This window comes from Corvus cornix, chromosome Z (assembly GCF_000738735.6).
Source record: "Corvus cornix cornix isolate S_Up_H32 chromosome Z, ASM73873v5, whole genome shotgun sequence".
In the NCBI taxonomy this organism is placed as follows: Eukaryota; Metazoa; Chordata; class Aves; order Passeriformes; family Corvidae; genus Corvus; species Corvus cornix.
Genome location: NC_046357.1, coordinates 65,211,090 through 65,230,415, shown reverse-complemented (window position 1 = coordinate 65,230,415; position 19,326 = coordinate 65,211,090). Strand labels below are relative to the sequence as shown.

General features: G+C 39.7%; 1 protein-coding gene across 12 annotated transcripts in view; it reads left to right on the top strand.

Annotated features, from left to right (window-relative positions):
* The window catches only part of ZNF366 (zinc finger protein 366), a 34,030-nt gene extending 17,768 nt beyond the window's left edge, over positions 1-16,262 (top strand). For 10 of the 12 annotated variants that reach the window (XM_010392816.3, XM_020584142.2, XM_010392813.3 and 7 more), the window contains 4 exons: positions 1,968-3,296; positions 5,306-5,497; positions 11,181-11,355; positions 13,296-16,262. In XM_010392816.3, the coding sequence (XP_010391118.1) occupies positions 1,998-3,296; positions 5,306-5,497; positions 11,181-11,355; positions 13,296-13,831 (2,202 nt within the window). In that variant the 5' untranslated portion in view covers positions 1,968-1,997 and the 3' untranslated portion in view covers positions 13,832-16,262. Of the gene's footprint in view, positions 1-710; positions 836-1,967; positions 3,297-5,305; positions 5,498-11,180; positions 11,356-13,295 lie in introns of all 12 variants that reach the window. The other 2 variants (XM_010392817.4, XM_020584140.2) reach the window with 1 other exon arrangement.
* Positions 16,263-19,326: the final 3,064 nt, after the last annotated feature.

The window sequence follows — 19,326 nt, the reverse complement described above, 5'->3', positions numbered from 1 at the left end:
TTATATCCAGCTGGCAGACAGTCACCAGTGCTGTTCCCCTGGGCTAAGTACTGGGGCCAGTTCTGTTTAATATCTTCACTGATCTGAATGTGGGGATCAAGCCCTGCTAAGTTTGTGGACGACTCCAAGTGGGGTAGGGGTGTTGATCTGATGGAGGGCAGGAAGGTTCTGCAGAGGGATCTGGACAGGCTGGATCATGGGCAGTGATGTGAGGTTCAACAAGGCCCAGTGCCAGGTCTTGCTCTTGGATCACAACAACCCCAGGCAGTGCCACAGGCTGGGGCAGAGTGGCTGCAAAGCTGCCCACAGGAAAAGGACCTGGGGGTGCTGGTGACAGCAGCTGAACATGAGCCAGGGTGTGCCCAGGTGGCCAAGAAGGCCAATGGCATCCTGGCCTGTACCAGCAACAGTGTGGCCAGCAGGACCAGGGCAGGGATTGTCCCCCTGTACTCAGCACTGGTGAGGCCACACTTCAAATCCTGTGTTCAGTTCTGGGCCACTCACTCCAAGAAGGACATGGAGGTGCTGGAGCGTGTCCACAGAAGGGCAGTGGAGCTGGGGAAGGGTCTGGAGCACAAGTTCTGTAAAGAGTGGTTGAGGAAGTTGGAATTTTTTAGCCTGGAGAAAAGGAGACTCAGGGGAATATTATCCCTTTCTACAACTGCCTGAAAGAAGGTTGTAGCCAGGTGGGTATTTGCCTCTTCTCCCAGGTAACCAGTGACAGAACAAGAGAAAATGGCCTCAAGCTGTTCCAGGGAAAAAACCTCTTACAGAAAAGGTGGTCAAGGAGTGAACCAGGCTGCCCACAGAAGTGACTGAGTTACCATCCTTGGAGGTATTTAAAAGATGTGTAGATGTGGTGCTTACAGACATGTTTTTGTGGTGGACTTGACAGTTAATGGCTGGACTTGATGATCTTAAAAGTCTTTTCTGACATGAATGTTTTCTGATTCTATGACTCTAGAAGGACAAGGGAAAAGGTAGCAGCCTTATTTAAGATGAACCAAAATTTAAAATAAATGCTTTAGATGAACCACAAATTCAGATGAAGCTCCCCATATGATCAGTGGAACATAAAATTTTGCTAGGCGAAAATTATTAATCTGCTTTATCACATTGTATCATCAGATATGCTCAGAGCATTTTTAGGCGTCAGTTACTCTGGAGTCCCAAGGGTTCTGTTGACATCAGCTCTGTATTTAGTTTTATGGTGATGATTTTGCCCACCTGTTTAGAAACAAACAAACAAACAAATCGTAGATAAAACCTACTAAACTGAATTTAATTTGGAGAGTTGTCAAATGTCTTTCCTCCCCCAGATCTGCCAGGCAAATATCTCTGGGATTAAAACAAAGAAAATAAATTTATCTCCGCCTTCTTATTACAATACAAAGTGAGAGTAGCCAGGAAACATGGCGCAAAACCTGATGGTACACAGTGTCCTTAGATCACTTGGCCATTGTTTTCTCTCACAGCAGCACATGTTAATGATACAAAGAAGTTTAACATTTTTTGGCTTTGGCTTTTCATGTCACAGCCATAATAAATGTGCATATTATTGTTTGTATTGCCATATCCTTTAGATGCACCGCCAATTTCTAGAGCCTGTGGATGTGCAGCCAAGGACAGAATTTTGCCCACAAACAGACTGACTGAATTAAATTAAGCAGAAACATTGCCATACAGATTCAGCTGTGAAGTAATGTGTCACGGTACAGAATGTTTATGTTGTAAAAATGTTGTGTGGGCCAAATCTGCTGCATGAAGACCAAGGCTTTTTTGCTTTTCACTTAACAATTTAATTCTGCTTTAAAAGGCCTTTGTCTTATATAGATTAAAGACGTCCTTAATTGTATTTCGTTAAAAAACCCAACAACCTTCAAAACAATAAAATAGTCAATAGAATGTTAAATCCAGAAGAACAGGAAGAAATAAAGACATTTGGGTTTTCTTTTGCTTATTTTAAGGAATTTGGGTCACGGAGAAAAAAATCGAATATGATGAAGAATGAAGAAACAAGTTTTAACGTGGACAATACCCGAGCCTCTCCCTTCTCCCGCTGCCTGCAGCCACTCAGCCCTGTTACAAAGCCACACAGAACAGCTCCGTTTGACGAAGAATTCAGAACACACCTCTCACATTTCTGCTATGGTCCTCCTCCTCTTGAAAACATGGAAACATTCCAGGGGTCCTTGGAAGGAGGGTCTCGTAAACGCAAGAGCATGCCAACAAAAATGCCTCCTCCCATCACGCTTGAGGATTCCTCATCACCACCAGACAGACCTGAAGATCACAATGACATAGGCCCTTCCAGTCTCCCTTTGGTGTTCCAACAGCCAGCTCAGCCCAAGTACAGTTCCCAGATGATTGACCTCTGCAACTTTGGTTTTCAATTCTACAGAACTCTGGAGCATTTTGGAGCCAAGCCCATTAAGAAAGAACCAGTGAAGCCTAACATGGCATGGCCCAATAGCCCAGCATTCATGCAGGCCCCTTACCCTTATTATCCTAAAGTCCACCCTGGCTTAATGTTTCCTTTCATTGTGCCACCAAACTTTCATTTCAGGAACCCTTTTCAAATGAAAAGACCTCCAGAACCACCCTTCAGGAGGGCTGAAGTAAGAGAAAGTGGTGAAAACAAACAGAAGGTGGAAAGAGTAGATGTCAACCTTCAGATAGATGACAGCTACTATGTTGATGTGGGGGGTGAACAGAAACGCTGGCAGTGTCCCATGTGTGAGAAGTCCTATACATCCAAGTACAATTTGGTGACCCATATCTTGGGGCACAGTGGCATTAAGCCACATGCTTGCACCCGGTGTGGCAAGCTTTTCAAGCAGCTGAGCCACTTGCACACACATATGTTGACACATCAGGGCACTCGGCCACATAAGTGTCAGGTGTGCCACAAGGCTTTCACCCAAACTAGTCACCTTAAGAGACACATGATGCAGCACAGTGACATCAAGCCTTACAACTGCAGGATCTGTGGCAGGGGATTTGCCTACCCCAGTGAGCTGAAAGCACATGAGTCTAAGCACGAGAGTGGACGAGAGAATATTTGTGTGGAGTGTGGTCTGGACTTTCCAACTCTGGCCCAACTGAAGAGACACCTAACCACCCACCGTGGCCCTATACAGTACAACTGCACCGAATGTGATAAGACCTTCCAGTACCCAAGTCAGCTGCAAAACCACATGATGAAGCACAAAGACATCCGCCCATACATCTGCACTGAATGCGGCATGGAGTTTGTGCAGCCCCACCACCTGAAGCAACACTCCCTGACTCACAAGGTAAGCCTTGCATCTGAAGGTAGCATGAGGATTACAGGCTACTAAACACAAATATACCCACCTCCTCAGAAACATGGCCTCTTGCCACCTGCAGAGGCTTACGTAGAAACCTCAGCATTGCTGGCAGTAGTATAAGCCAGATGTCTTTGTCAGTCTTAAGAATGAACACACACAGCCCAACTATGTTACAAGCAGGAGTTCAATTAAACCACCTGTATTACTTCCCCACACTGGATTCACATCTCTCTGTTTCTTGGGGATTTTTTCAGAATGACCTTCTGTAAAATAACATAATTTTGCAGAGCTGTATAACCACTCCCCAACCCCAAAATTTAAAATTTTTTTTTACTGAAAATAAGTTCTCCTACTTTGTTTCCTTAATTAGGTAGTAGATGAGTTTGTAGCGGACCGCAGCCAAAAAAAAAAAAGTTATTACTCATCAGGTTTTGAAGAATCATTATAATGAGACATTTAAAAACCAAAAAACCCTAAGAAAAATTCCCCTTTGTGTGTATATTATCCAGAATGCCGATTAATAGAAATGGACAAGCAGGATCATAATCACAGCCAATTCATATCAAGTGGAAGTCTTGCCACTGCTGAGAGCGGTAACAGCAGAGTCAACTTGGGGTAGAAGCAAGCTCTGGAACATTTCCAAAAATGATTGCTTTCAAAAATAGGAAAAATGTAATTGTTCTATTCAAGAACCTCTGAAATTGACTGTCCACTTTTACAAAAATAGTAAGACAATAATAACACCTTCCACTTTAATAAAAATTTTCTTCCAGGTTTGCATATTTTTCCTTTAACATTTGAATTTTGGCTTTTACATGAAAAGCATTAAAAATACAGAAAGCTAGAGCACTTGAGTCTTATAGTCACATATTCTTTGAAAACCCGACAACCTCTACTTCCACATTTACTTTTCTTTTCTGCTTCAAGATTATAATTTCTCTTCTTCCTGGAGATTCCCTGGTCTTTGAATTTACCATGCAAGATTCCACTAATTGAAGACTTGGTCGTTTTTTTGTCACAGTAAACAAAATGCCCCTGAGCCCTTAGAGAGCTTCTGCTTATTTGTCCACAGCGGCAGGTGGATTCAGCTGTGAATATAGTTCACAGTACTTAGCTGACTAAAGGCAGCATCATATCAGATGAGCAGACACTTGAAGCTGCTGTGAAAACTTCCACTGACAGTCATTTCACATGTTTTTAAAGAAGGCCTGTGAAGGAGTAATTGCTCTCACCTAGTAAACCCTTATTACCTTCTGCAAGTTAAACTCTCAGGCTGTTTAGTAGCAAATTCTTTGGTTTTCATAGTATCTAAATCACTCTTTGAGAAGCTGACGGACCACACAGGTGTGAGTAAGAATATTGAATTATGCAGTAGTAAATTGAGTGGTTAACAAAAAAGGTGATAAAAATGTTCTATAAATCTCATCTAAAATGAGATCATTCCATTAGGGTTACTAAAAATCCCACTAAGAATAAACAGATTTTTCTCTCTTCAATAAATGCAAGATGTATAATCTTATTTGGTGGTATTGCTTGACTACTCTCAATTACTTCAGATTATTTTCTCTAGCTTTCTTCAAAATAGGGCTGTGTCTTTTCCATAATCCTGTAATATTCAATTATTAAAGGCAAGCACTACTTTAGTCTTTTAACTGGTGGGCTTTTATTTTGGGCAATACGTGTATGTGTTTGACCAATACTTTAATTAAGCAGCAGAGCAGGACGGGGAAGCTCTGACACTGTGTCACATTGATTTGTAAACAAACTTCATTATTTCATTAAGCTTACATTTTGTTTTACTTCTCTGCTTCTCAGAAGCTTGTAAGAGTTAGTCAGGAAAAAATACACAGATACCTATTACTTGAAAAAATATTAAAAGTGAAATAATTTATTATCAGCTTTGCCAATACAGAATGAATAATTCATACATTGCTGTACTGAAGATTAAATTATCTAGAAAATTTTCCATCTACAGAATTTTTCTTTTCTTTCAGGGTGTGAAAGAGCACAAATGTGGAATTTGTGGTCGGGAATTTACCCTGCTGGCCAACATGAAGCGACATGTCTTGATCCACACCAATATCAGAGCCTATCAATGCCATTTGTGCTTCAAGAGCTTTGTGCAAAAGCAGACTCTCAAGGCCCACATGATTGTTCACTCTGATGTCAAACCCTTCAAATGCAAGGTAAGTGCATTTGGTGGCAGGGGCATTAACCTACAGTATATAGCATTTTATTATATGGTAGAATTAGAAAAACAAAACATGCCAACACATACTGCAGTTGCACTTAAACTAGCATAAACCAGTCTGGTTTTCTTTTTTTTATCCAGGTTCTGCTTATGTAGCACAAAATAATGGAGGTAAATACCTGTGGTTTACTCCCTTCAATATCAGTAACTTTCATCCTCACATAGTTTTGGGGGTTTTTTGCCTTGTGAGAATTTAACTGCCACAGATGTTTGAGGACAATAAACATATCTGACATTTGCTTTGTACAACCACCCAAATGAAGTCTAAGTGCTTAATAGCTTGAAACACTTACAAAAAGCATTAATCAAGTCATGCACCCTGCAGAGGATCATGGAAAAGCAGCAGCTACAACTTCCCACAGTGATGCTATGCAACAGTTCAAGAAAGCAGTCAGAAAAAGCCACAGCAAAATACAACTACAGGAGGGATTTGAAAGGGCCAAGTGTAATTACCAGACTGAAATTCAGGGCAGGACATCGGTATGCTAACAAAACAGCCTCTGAGACCATCTGGCCTTTCTTACAATCCTGTGCAAATTCCAGTTTGCTCCTTCCCCCCAGCACTGGAGGCTGACATACCCTTTCCATCCTCTCTTCTCCTCCCTCCCCATAAAACATTAAGGCTTTCTTGACCCTGTTCAACTCTAATATATTCCTTATGAATTATTCATGTCTATATTCTTACTCAGTATTGGATGCTACATAAGTTCTTTTGCTGCCAGTCTGGTTCATTACTGTAGTCATACCTTGTGAAGTCAAAGGTCATAGATTTTTTCCCCACTTTAATTTGCTCTAAGAGGGCTCTAAATACAGAGTGGAGCATTACCCAGCTTGTGCATAAGTAACTGAAGACTGATTTGGAAGCAATTTCTAGAACTCCTTCATCCTACATCTTTATGGTATTGAACGTTTTCTTTAAAGGAATATTTCATGAAGAAGCAGAGATGGATGAAAAATTTAAAGGGAATTATTTTCTCTTGAAAAAATGTAGAAATTCAAAATGTCATAGGCATATATGATATTCAGTGCTAGTTTTAGTAAGAAAATGTCAGAATGAATCTTTCTGACTTCATAATTTTTCTCTGTTAAATTCAAAAAATTTTCCTTTGTAAAAACTAGCAGCAAATTCTACCGACTTCAGTATTTTGTTTTATTTTAATTTATGTCCTATTAAAATATTATTTTGTATAGTAGGGCTTCCATTATTCCATGTTGATAAAAGAATTTCTTTTACTGAAATTCTTAGGCTGTAACATGTCAGGTCTGCTGGAGATTTTCATTCTTTGAGAACATCTGCAAACCTCCTTCTTGCTTCTATTTGGTTGAAGTCCTCATCTGACTCCTCAAAGTTCAGAAAAGAAACTCAGTTTTTGGATCAGATTTTGTGGGTGCAGTATGTGGATACACATGACTTTTTAGGTACGTGCAGATAAGCTGGAAGGTTGTGCTCAGCTCAGTGTTTGATGATGACAGATTATTGAAACTTGGAGAGGGCAGTAGTTGGAACTGGGAAACAGAGTATCACCAGTATGTTTTCCAGCCAGTAACAAAAGCTCTACAGGAACACCTGTTTTTCTTATTTTTTTACTTTTCTGTCCCCACCCAGTGTCCCTAGGAGGAAAGAAACAAGTAAGCACAGCGAATCTGTTTCTCGTATGGCTGAAGCAGTGTGAACCAACATCAGTGCCCCTGACAGAGACGATTGCAACAATAAGCAAAGGCAGAATCAGGAATTGCTCTTTTGTATTAGGAACATCTTAGCATTAACTCTCTGACAGAGCCCTCAAAAGACTCTTGAAAGCAAATATTTCTGGCTGGTACTCGGAGGGTTAAGGCAATGACCAGATAGCAGCCTTTTGGCACCAAGCTCCTCCTCAGCAGAAGGAAGGATATAGCTTTATGAACAGCCTGCTTAACAATGGCTCACATGTCCCCGGGGAACCGCCTGCAAATAGATTTCATCTTGCTTTCTCTTGTACTTTTCAAAGCTTCCTGTTTTCTCACGGTCCTTTTGGACAGTTTACAGTCATTCTCCCTCTCCTTCTTTCTTTGAGGAAAGGAACACCCTTCTTATGAAGAAAAAAAAAAAAGAAGAAGAATGCAAGGGAAAGAGAGCACAGCAGTAGCCTTTATACTTCACCACATGGCAATGGTTTTCTTTACCTTTTTCTCACAGCAAAGGAAAACATGAGTTTTCCTATGTGTCTAATCACAACTAAGCACAGACTATCAGAAGTGAGGGAGTAGCAAATAGTTGTCCCTTCTGTTTCCTCATCCAGCTGCAGCCTGGATCTCTGTTTAATTTTCCTCTGAAGAGTGAACTTGTCTGTAGAATTTAAAGGCCTGAGCCCATGTTGCCTTGTTTATTTCTGTTTAAGAAAAAAAAAAGACTAAAGAGTTATGAAGGTTTTACACCAATTGGTGCAACAGTACTAATTCTGATCTGTAGAGAAAGATGCCATGGAATTTACTGTTGCTTTTCGTGCTGAAGTAATCAGTGTTTCAGACCTCCAATAAGGGATTCAACGGATTTTTCTTCAGCCCAGACAAACACACACTGCAGCAGATATTTTGAACTCCACCTTTTTCCCCATCTAAAAATGTGTGCTTTAAACAGGAGCCAAAACCAAAGAAAATGTGAGAGAGAAGTACTTTGAGAAGAAACAAAACAGGCTGACAAATCTAGAAGGATGATACTTCACGTGATGGCTTAGGAGGAGAAAATCTAGGGTTGAACTAACAGAGTTTTCTAGCAAACTATACTGAAGTCCATTTCATCAGCCAGTGCAACAAAGTCTCTTCAGCAGACTTGCAGCTGAGGTATTTCTCTTCAAGATGTTATTTTTGTTTTGTCTCAAGTAGACAGCCTAACAGAAAGTCCACAAGTAAACCATGTTGTTCCTGATATTCCAAGTTCTCTTGCATAAACGTCTCATCTCCCTGAGCGCTATGGTGCACTGTAGAGAGTTCTGCTGGAGCCCCCCCCCCCCATGCAGCTGCCTCAGGGTCATCTTTCACACTCTGCTTAGTCAGTGCTCACAAGCCTGTTATGTCACAGAGAAAGAAAATCTTGTACCATCTTCTAGTTTGATCTGCAGACTCAGGCTCCTCAATGAGCTTTACCTGTGTACTCCAGCTATATTTGAGTTGCAGTCTTCCAGCATGAGTGAGAAACCTACTTCCTTTTACCTCTGGATCATAGATATTCATCTGGAAGGTGTCTTCTGCCTTTTTAAAAGGACCAGTAAAACAGAAATTATGCCACAGAGACCCATCATTCCAAAAAACAATTTTCCTATCTCCATTACGTTAATTTTCCTGCCACACCTCTGCACTTTAGCACCATTTCCTCATGTCCCCAGAGAAGAGTTCAGGACATGAACACATTACACATCTCTAAGATGTGCCTGACTTTGGGACATGGAAAACCTGTCAACTTTATTGAGAAACACAGAACTCTGATGCTAAAGAACTATCCTTTACCAAGTCCCTGTCTTTTTAGTATGAAGAAAGAGAAACAAATATTGCCTTGATGGAAAGAAACCAAATGCTCCTCCTAGATCAGTTTTAATACTCAAGACCTTATACAGATACAGTTTTGCATGCAGTACTCTAGCCACTCATCTATTCAACATGATTTTCCTTGGTTACCAGTTCAGACAGAGAAGACCTGCTATAGGAAAGCAAGTCCTGGTGACAGCATAAGTCAGCCACAATACAAGCAGATAACCAGAAGCCTTCAGCAAAGAGGTGTTAGAGAGATACTATTGTTGACATTTTTGTAGGAAGAGTAATGTTGATATATTACAGGTTGTTCCAGCAGCTGTCAAGATACAATCAGCTGCTGTTATTCCTTGCAAATTTTCTGTGCCCATCAGTACTTCTTCTCCTCTGTTTCCTTCCAGCACTTTCTGAGTTATTTTTTTGGTTCCAGCATTTTTCTGAGTATAAACAATCCTGCATGTTACCTTTGTTTGAATGTGAAGAGAAGCCAGTATTCTTTCCTCAGTGGATGGATGACCCTTGGAAACAGATACCTTATTTTGAAAAATTAATTTTCAGTGGCTATTCTTTTTTTTTCCACCAACTGTCTTGTCTAACACTTTGCTGATAAATTTATTTGCTAGAATTTTTATTTTAGCGAAATCACAAACAGAAAATCACAAAAGGGTACATAACCAGGTGAAGCAAATAATTTTTTTAAAAGCAAGTGAATGTTTTCAGAGTCTTTCTTTTTGCTTTTTGACTCAGCTCTAGCTTTTATTTTAAAACAGTATACCTGCTAAATTTTGTGTTAATGAACTGATTCATTAATTAACATTCATTGATTAACTCAAGAGAGGGTTTAAATCACAATACATACAGTACTGTTTCTCCAAGGACCCTTTTATTATCTACATTTCATCCAGATATTCCAGGTGATGACTTTCTGAATTTTAATCTACAAGTTCTGAATCAGATCTTCTGTAATACCCAATAAATAAAATCAGAATTCAGATTATACAAAAATTCTGGTGGATTCTTAGTAATTTCTATTTAGTAATTGTCTGCCAGATGGTTGCTCTGCTAGATGGAGGTTTCAGTTACTCAGTAATGGTGATTCTGGCTCATATAGTAATAAAGAAAACCTTAAGAAATTAAAATCTTATGGTAAAACAAGTCGGGGAAAAAAACCAAAAGAAGTAGAGAGCAAAGAGAGAAGTTTGCAGAGGATGGAAATAGCCACTTGAATGTGAATAAAATTATAAATCCTGATAAGGAAAGCCCAGAAGACAAGTAAGACTAGATGCCTGTAATAGTGATGTCAAACTCTCATGTCTTAAGAATGCATAAGAGTCCAGACTACAAAAGGGCCCATCTAAATAAACAACAACAATGAATAAAACCCACCCTTATTGTTCCATCAAAGGGAAAATTGAATGATCAATGGCTTGAGCTGGCAGAAACATGCTTCAGGGAAAGCTGAGTCATTCTTGCAGGCTCAGGAGTGTTTAAATTGCAACTTGCTCACCAGAGACACCAAAACATACCAGTCGATAAACAAAAGATAAAGCCATCAGGGAAAAAAAGGGTGAGCAAGAAACACAGAAAAACGAGGAATTGCTTTTTCTAACTTTTAGCAAAATGTGCAGCCATTTAATTTCCATTTAAAGAGAAGTAATATTCTGCTTGACTGTTTCACAGAAACCCTTAATTGGTTTTATTTTGTAATTCCATCTCTGCCTGACACTGTCCTTGATTAAAGGCTAGATGTATAAACAAATGGAGTGGTTCACCAGGGCAGAAACTTGTGCTTTGAATCTCATCCAGATTAAGAGCCTTGCAGATTACTCCCTTAAGTCTTTCCCCTCCTGACAACAACATGGACTGCTTTTGGGGAATCCTTGACTATGTGTCCTGGTCACCAATATTAAAAAATGTCAGCAGTTCAGAACGCCTTAGATAGTCAACCATATGTTTTTGTCTGTAGGACTTTTGCATGGAACTTTGAAAAAATATATTGCAGCCAAAAACTGTCAGGGTTTAAGTTGAGAATTGTAGGTTCTATTTCCTTTAAAAATGTTGTCCTTGAAAACACTGCTTCAAACTAATAATTTTCATTTTTACCATTTTTACAGCTGTGTGGAAAGGAGTTTAACAGAATGCACAATTTAATGGGACACATGCACTTGCACTCAGATAGTAAGCCATTTAAGTGCCTCTACTGTCCCAGCAAATTCACCTTGAAGGGGAACCTAACCAGGCACATGAAAGTCAAACATGGGGTCATGGAAAGAGGATTTCACTCTCAAGGTAATAATTTTCAGCAAGATTATTCTCTGTGGGATCTGAGTATGCATATCAGTAAACGCAAATGGGCTTTGTACTACAGATCCACCAACTTGTGCCATAGATCCAATGTTATTGCAAGAGGTAAAATCCCATAAGCCTAGGAAGTTGCTATTAGCTGTATTACTATAATGTTACATATCAGAGATCCCCAATAAATCCTAAATTAATCCTAAATTCACAGAAACAGAGAATCTAAAACACTTACGGTTCTTTCTCACTGCTTATTGGTTTCCAGTCAAGAATGGGAATGGAATCCTCAGACCCCTCAGTGGGTCTACATCTAGGAGCCTTGGTCATTCTGTGCTGTATTGACATAGCTGGGGTCAGATAAAGGCCATAGGCTCAAGATCTCATTTACAAAGAAGCACGTGTACAGGAGGAGATGTTCCTCCCCCATCTCAAAGTAAAAGGATTTTTGACTACCGAGGGTATCCTGCAAAACATTTCCTGTCTGCCACCTACCACATATACTTCCTGAAGTCATCTTCATGTGTGTAAACATGTCAATGCTATCTAAAGAAGTGGGGCAATTAAGGATAATTTTTTTGAGGGTTTGGGTATCCAAGATATGTTTTTCAAGATTTTGCAGATAAATAATGCTTTAATGGGCAAGATTTCTTGTTGTCCCTCATATTCAAGCTTTAGGGCAGCCTAGCACATATGTAAAATGCTTCCTCTAATGACATTCAGTGTAAAATTTATGAAGATCTTAATGGCTAATGAAATAAGTGTTTTTTCTGTAAATCTCCTACAGCACCATGCTAGTTAGACAATTATTTGTAACTGGAGATTGCCTAAGAGCTTTTCATTGTACAGAGATTCTGCAGCCTTTGAGGCTTATCAGATACAAGACAATTTGTGAGGCCTGACACCTGTTTATGAACTCTTTTAACAAATAAGGCTTGTTGCAAAGTCACATCTGCTATCTAGTGAGACTGCATAGATCCTTCAGAAACTGGATTCAATTACTGAGGAGAAAACAGAAACCAAAGAAAGCAAAAGCGAGTAAAATATTGACTTTCATAGCTGTTTGCTATTGGGTGAAATCCTCACCCTGTATTTTCACTAATCTTTACTGAAGCTGGACTCTGCCTGCAGTATCTGAATTCTTTTCTATATATCCTGATGATGTTTGGGGCATATCTGAGTCCACAGATGCCTCTTGGATAGTCTCTATTTACAGCAAAAGGGAAGACACTGACAAATACTAAGACAAACCAGATCCAGGACTAGATGCAGATTTATACTGCACTGTTCAAAATCATCATTTGTTTGTAATGATTTCCTCAAGCTGAAGCACTGTCCAGTGCACAGAGCTTTTCAGTTGATTGGTTTCTCAGTGCATGAAAGAGGAAAAATTAAGGGGAGTCATAGGCTGCTGAGACTGTTGTCTTTTCATTTTTAAAGTATTAACTTTGAACCACAGTGTCCATAGAACAAACACATTAACATGTTTTTAGTGTCTTCCACTCCTCTGAAAAATAAGATACAAAACCTGGGACTTATATTATGGACTGTGATGCTTTAGATCCGAGTTTTCTTTTAAAAAAAAATAGGAAGGAGGAAGTGAGTAGGTTGATTGGCAAAATTCACTTTACAAAAGGCCAGACCACTTCACTTTATTCCCAGCTGCATCATCCAGAGTCTGGCATGAACAAAACAATGCTTTTTGTGTCCTAACCTGGCTGTGAAGTGTATACAATAGCACTTCTTTTTGCAGCATCTCAAAGGAGATGCCATGAGACATAAACAGTGAAGTACTTGGAGATAGCTGGATGGAAGACAAAGGTAAAGTATGAAATTCAAAGCCACTTCAGATTTTGTTTTTTAGCCATGTATCAAGTAGTAAAATTTCCTATATATAAATTTTTCCTTTTCTCCTCCCCTCAAACCACTACAAGGTTTTGGAAGAGGAAGGATTACTCTGTCCCAGACAAATGTCTTGAGAAGCTTGGAACAGGAAGAGCCATTTGATCTTTCCCAGAAAAGCCAAGGGAAGGGAATCTCATTTCATTCTGATGGTGAGAGTGCCAAGGGAAGCTCATGCCAGGAAGAAGAGGAAGACAACTGCTATGAGGCAGAGCGGTACAGCCCTGCTACATACCACCGTGATGACAACAAGCTGTACATGGCTCAAGATCTCTCTGGCAAACCTGAGTGCATGATGAAGGACTTCAGAGAGTCCTACTGCAATGAGAAGGAAGAAGTCTTAAGTGAGGGAGGACTGGGGAAGAGAATAGGAAATTCCAACAAAGAGGAGAGATGTGGAGAGGGAGAGCTTGCAAACAACAAAGAACACCTCAGCTTTAGATCCTTTGAAAAGGCCAGACTTGGTCACTCTCTCTCTGATTACTTGTATTTCAAGCACAGGAACAAGAGTTTGAAAGAATTGCTGGAAAGAAAAATGGAAAAACAAACAATGCTAATAGGCATTTAAAATGGACATTTAAAAAAAGCTGGAAAATGGTAACCAGACAGATTTTAACATGAACTGTAAGCTACCAAAGCCTGGAAGTCTGTAGTAGTATTTAGAAATAAATAAGCCAAATTATTAAAAATAATTTAGGGTAAAACACATACATTACAAGAATAAAGCAGCTCGAGGTCAGCAAGAAATGCAATAGATATTGAAAAATAACACTTTTATCTTTATCCATTTGATGTATAACAGCCAATGGGTTGGGTACAGAAGTTTACTTCCTATTATATGGGGATAGATACTTACATGCAATTTTCTACTTAGCAGAAAGCAACATACTTCAGCATCTGATTTATTATCTGACTAAATATATATGAACACTTCTAACCATATGCCTCAAAAATATCTGAAAATACTAAGTATTTCACATTATAAGCCAGAGTACTATTAAACACAGCATGCATGAAAATGCCGTCAATATTCAGTAAACCAAATCCTTTGGTTTACTGAAGTGACTCTTACTTCAACTACTTACAAAGAGAAATGGGAAACAAATTAATAAGAAATACTATTTCTTGGGAGGCAGTAAAGGACAGCTCAGTAATGCTTTGAAAGGACTGGAATTTTTAAAAAAATCTAGTCCTCTGGCACAAGAAACATTTGTGCTTTGCTGTGTGTCAGCCAGTATGGGAGTATTCAGAAATTTTTGAAGTGAAATAGCATAGATTGTGTTGACATTTTGCTCTAGTGCCTGCTTAGACCTATACATTTACTGGGCAGCATCAGCATGCAGCATTCGCAATCTTGCCGTAGTTACACGAGCGCAGTATGAGTCATTTCACTGAAAAAATTACGCAGTTTTGCCATTTATCTCTTCAGTTTATCACAACCAGTAAGAATAATTTTGAACTGCACAGATCTGATCAATTTTTGTTTCAGAAGGTAAAAATAACCCTTCTAGAACAAGCAGTACCTCACAGAGGAAAACCTTCCTCTTATTGGAGTCAGAAATTTTCTTGTATTACACACATCTTGAGCAGTAAGCTGCAGGCCTTTCAGATGAATTTCACTCATGATGTTTTTATGGAGTCAAACCCAGCTTTTCATCTTCTGATTCCCATACAATTATAGGTTTATAACAAACATGGAAAAAGCATTTTCCACTAAACTTTTCATTAATTGCATGAATACTTTGAACAGCATATTAGTTCCTGCATCTTCAAGAAAGGTGAAAAGCAGCCCTTCACCATCCTATTGCTTACATGGAAATAAAAATTTAATTAGTCATAAAATTTGTCCTAAGTCCTTCGGACACCCCAGGTCAAAAGGTTGAAATCCATATCTATGGTACATCTCTTCCAAATATTACTCCCTTCTTCACTTACCTGCCAAGTTCTTGATTTGAAATACATTCCAATCATGCTCTCTATATATAGCAAGTTAAAATTAAATATATCTTATGGTTTGCTAAGACAAGTCATGTAGCTGCAGCTCTCTGCACCTATAAGAAAACATGTCTTTCAAACTAATGATCCTCATGCCCACAAGTTAATCAGGGCAAAGTCCTTATTCCTCATATAAAACTGGGTTTGTGTAATTTGGCTGCAGATGGTGTTTTCTTTTCTCAAGGCTGAAACATGGCAGAACACATGCAGAAATTCATGCAGAGAGATCTGTTGATAAAAGAAACAGTAACATAGAGGTGATTCTTCTAAATTAACTCTATGCCAGATGTGCATATTTTTTAAAATAGAAAGGTTATGGCAAATTGAACAGAAAGGCAGGTCACTTTAAACCTAGAATTTAAAATTCTTTGAAAGTGACGTGTATTTTAGAGGTACATAGTCATGTTTCTTCAGGGATGAAGAGATGTATCATAAACATTCCGCTTCCTTGCTTTAGCTGTAAGATGATGCCTATTGAAAAAGGAGCCATCTTTCTTCCAAGGAAGACATTGTGGTCAGGTAGGAAAATTTGAAAATTTCTAGAATAATGAGTGTAGCTGTAGTCTTTCTTAGACTATGGGGGAAATGATCAGGTAGAAATTCAGCATGGTCTAGTAGGTGGTCCCTCAGAAATGGGAGCAACTCTTTCAGTTAACTTGGCTCTAGATTGTCTCTGCCAGGCAAAAGCTCCCATTTGAGTATGTATACAGCCAAGAGCTGGGAGTCTCTAACTCCTAGAATTGTCTCCCTCTTGGTGGTGTAGTTTCCAGATGTGCATGGTTCCAGATCAGTCCACTCCACCTTTCCAGACATATTAGTTCTCATGATAAGAAGAACAACCAAGAATCAGGAATCTCTTCACAATTTCTGGAAAGGTGATCATGCAGATGGGTTGAATTTAGCAAGCCCTTCACTCCTGTAGTAAGCAAAGCAGGAAGGTACACAGCCCTTCCATTGTCTGTTCATTGGAGAGTGCTATGGGACAGCTAGACAGCCTTTATCAAGAAAGAAACAAAGTATTACATATCAATTGCAGTCCAGACAAATGGAGCAAAGGAGACACTTTCAGCAGAGTTCAGCTCCCAGCCACTAATATCAAAGAATGTATTCTACCTGGGCTTCAGCAAAGCCTTTGATACTGTCTCCCATGGCATTCTCCTGAAAAAGCTGGCAGCTCCTGGCTTGGGCAGATGAACTCTTCACTTGGGTAAAAACCTGGCTGTATGGCTGAGCCCAGAGAGTGGTGGTTAAAGGAGTTAACTGCAGTTGGCAGATGTTCACCAGTGGTGTCCCCCAGAGGTCAGTAATGGGCCCAGCCCTGATTAATATCTTTATTAATCCTCTAGATGAGGAGATGGAGAGCCACTTCAGTCACTTTGCCACTGACACAATGCTGGGAGTGAGTGTTGATCTGCTGGGGGGAAGGAAGGCTTTGCGGAGGGGTCTGGATTGACAGGCTGAGGGCAGTGGTCAGGTTCAACAAGGTCCAGTGCTGGGCAACAACCCCAGGCAGTGCCACAGGCTGGGACAGAGTGGCTGCAAAGCTGCCCACAGGAAAAGGACCTGGGGGTGCTGGTGCCAGCAGCTGAACATGAGCCAGGGTGTGCCCAGGTGGCCAAGAAGGCCAATGGCATCCTGGCCTGTACCAGCAACAGTGTGGCCAGCAGGACCAGGGCAGGGATTGTCCCCCTGTACTCAGCACTGGTGAGGCCACACCTCAAATCCTGTGTTCAGTTCTGGGCCCCTCACTCTAGGAAGGACATTGAGGTTCTGGAGCATGTCCAGCAAAGGGCAATGAAGCCAGACACCATCCCTGGAGGTGTTCAAGAAATGACTGGATGTGGCACTTTAGTGCCATGATCTATTTGACCAGATGGTGATTGGTCAAAGGTTGGACTTGATGATTTTAGAGGTCTTTTCTTACCTAAATGCTTCTGTGATGACATCATTCTGCAACTGCAAAAATTATGTCTACTGGAAGCATGCAGTCCAGAATTTCCTTACAGACCTTGTAAGAGAATGTGTCAGATGTGTCCCTAGGAAAGGAAATAACTGCAGATAGTTCTGGGTTGTCTAAACGGTTAATCCAAACTCCTTCAACCATACTCACTGCATTCAATTTACTCACTTCTACAGTTGCAGTTCTCATTGGAGCAGAAGCACCTGACAACCACATACAGACAGATGGAAAGAAATCCCAGAATGGCAATACTATTTGCAAATAATTCATAATGTGAACTCCTTTTCACTGCATTTTTCTAGAAAGCAGAATATTTCTTCACAATGAGACTTTGAGATTCTGCCCAGTCACAAAGTCACACTAAGCTAATTCACAAACACCTAAGTCTAATTCATGGTAGAATTCTAAAAAACTCATGTAAAACGGTAAATTATCAATAAGAGAAATTGCAAACAAAATTATTACTGAGGTAAGGAGACAGTGCCAAGTGACTCAAGCGAAGTGGTTAGGAGATGATAGACCTCCCTACTGTAGAACATAATGCAAATGGGTCTAAGACACTTGTTACAAAATGGCTTCAAGGGACAACTTAAAAGTGAAATAACAGCCTTCGTTGTGAAGCACCTTGCTTTTCAAACATAAGTTATTTTCACACTATTTACATTGGCACCGCTTTGGGAACAGACAGTAACAGCTTTTGCTTTTTAATAGCTTTGAAAATGCTTTATAGAAATTTGCTCTCATAATGAAGCTATTTCCCATTTGTAATTTTCAAGAGATTAGCTTCCTTATTTTGCCTTGTGTAGCGGCTCAGAAGTCCAGTGGAGACATTGCCTGTGTCCTGGACATTGGGGGATATATTTTCTTCTTTTTCTCATTCCTAATGTGAGTTCATCTACCTTCTTCTAGCTATGTTGTGGAAAAAAAGTATTTATCTTACTCTCTGTTATTTGGGCTTTCAGTTTATGGGGACACATGAAACTATAGCCCAGTCTCCACCACCTCTATATAAAATCACATCTATACCAATTTCCTGCACTGTTATATGCAGTCTTGTTTCATTGTTTTGGAGAGCATTACAGCAAGTAAGAGTGGCTACAAACTTGTACAGCTGAGATGGCTGAGATGCTTCCAGAAGTCCTGCTGAGAAAAGGTAAATTTGCCCTACTATAATGTATCTGGGCAACTGAAGGCACATTGTTTGTTAAGTTAGAAGCTTTTCTGATGTTAAGGATAGCAGGGAGAGTTTTGCAAGACACTTTGGAGTACAGAGTAGGTGGAGGAAAAGCCAAAAGCTGGGCTAGTAAAGTTTAAGAGTGAAGATAGACAACATATTTACAGGGAAAGTGAAGTCGTATGTGACCTTGGAACAAGGTGTTTCAGTCTGGCCACAAGGACTCGGCCATCGCCTTGTGAAACTGAGTTTTCCTGGCTGCCAGACAGCCTTCAGTTTATGAGGGCAAAGATAGGTGCTCTGTATTCAGAAGCTCAAAGGGTAAAATACTTCATGATAATACCATAATTAAAGTTTATCCTATGCTGTTTCCTGTAAAACAAGTTACTGCACCCACCTTTTCACAACTCTGTGTTTGTCTACTACCTATTCTTTGACTTCTCTCTTCATATGGTGCTGCTGGACTCTGCTGTTTTGAGTGTACAGTTAAGAAGTAATATAAGTACTGTATTTATTATTCCTAGAAATTTTAATAATTATTAACACTTTTGAAAATGTCATCTCTGCTTAGCTGAACAAGATGTAATAGAGCTAACATTTTGTACTCCTAACAGATTTTGCAAATAATATGTTGCATATTTATTTCATGTAGAACATCAAGTTCCTATTTAAAGCCACAGCTCGTGAAGTGAACCAACTATATGTGAATCTTTAGTTTCTGGCTTTCTGTCTCAATAGTAAAAGCATGTATGATGTATTGTATTAATTTAAGCAAATAAATATGTACTGGAGAAGCTGCTGTACTTTGTATTGAAATGGATCTGGAGTTCTTGCTGTTCTAGGTATTTTATATGGCAAATGCATGGGTCTGGTCTGACAATGTCATTCATCACTGAGCACCACTGAAGAGTGGTGCTTGTAAAGGGAAGGCTAA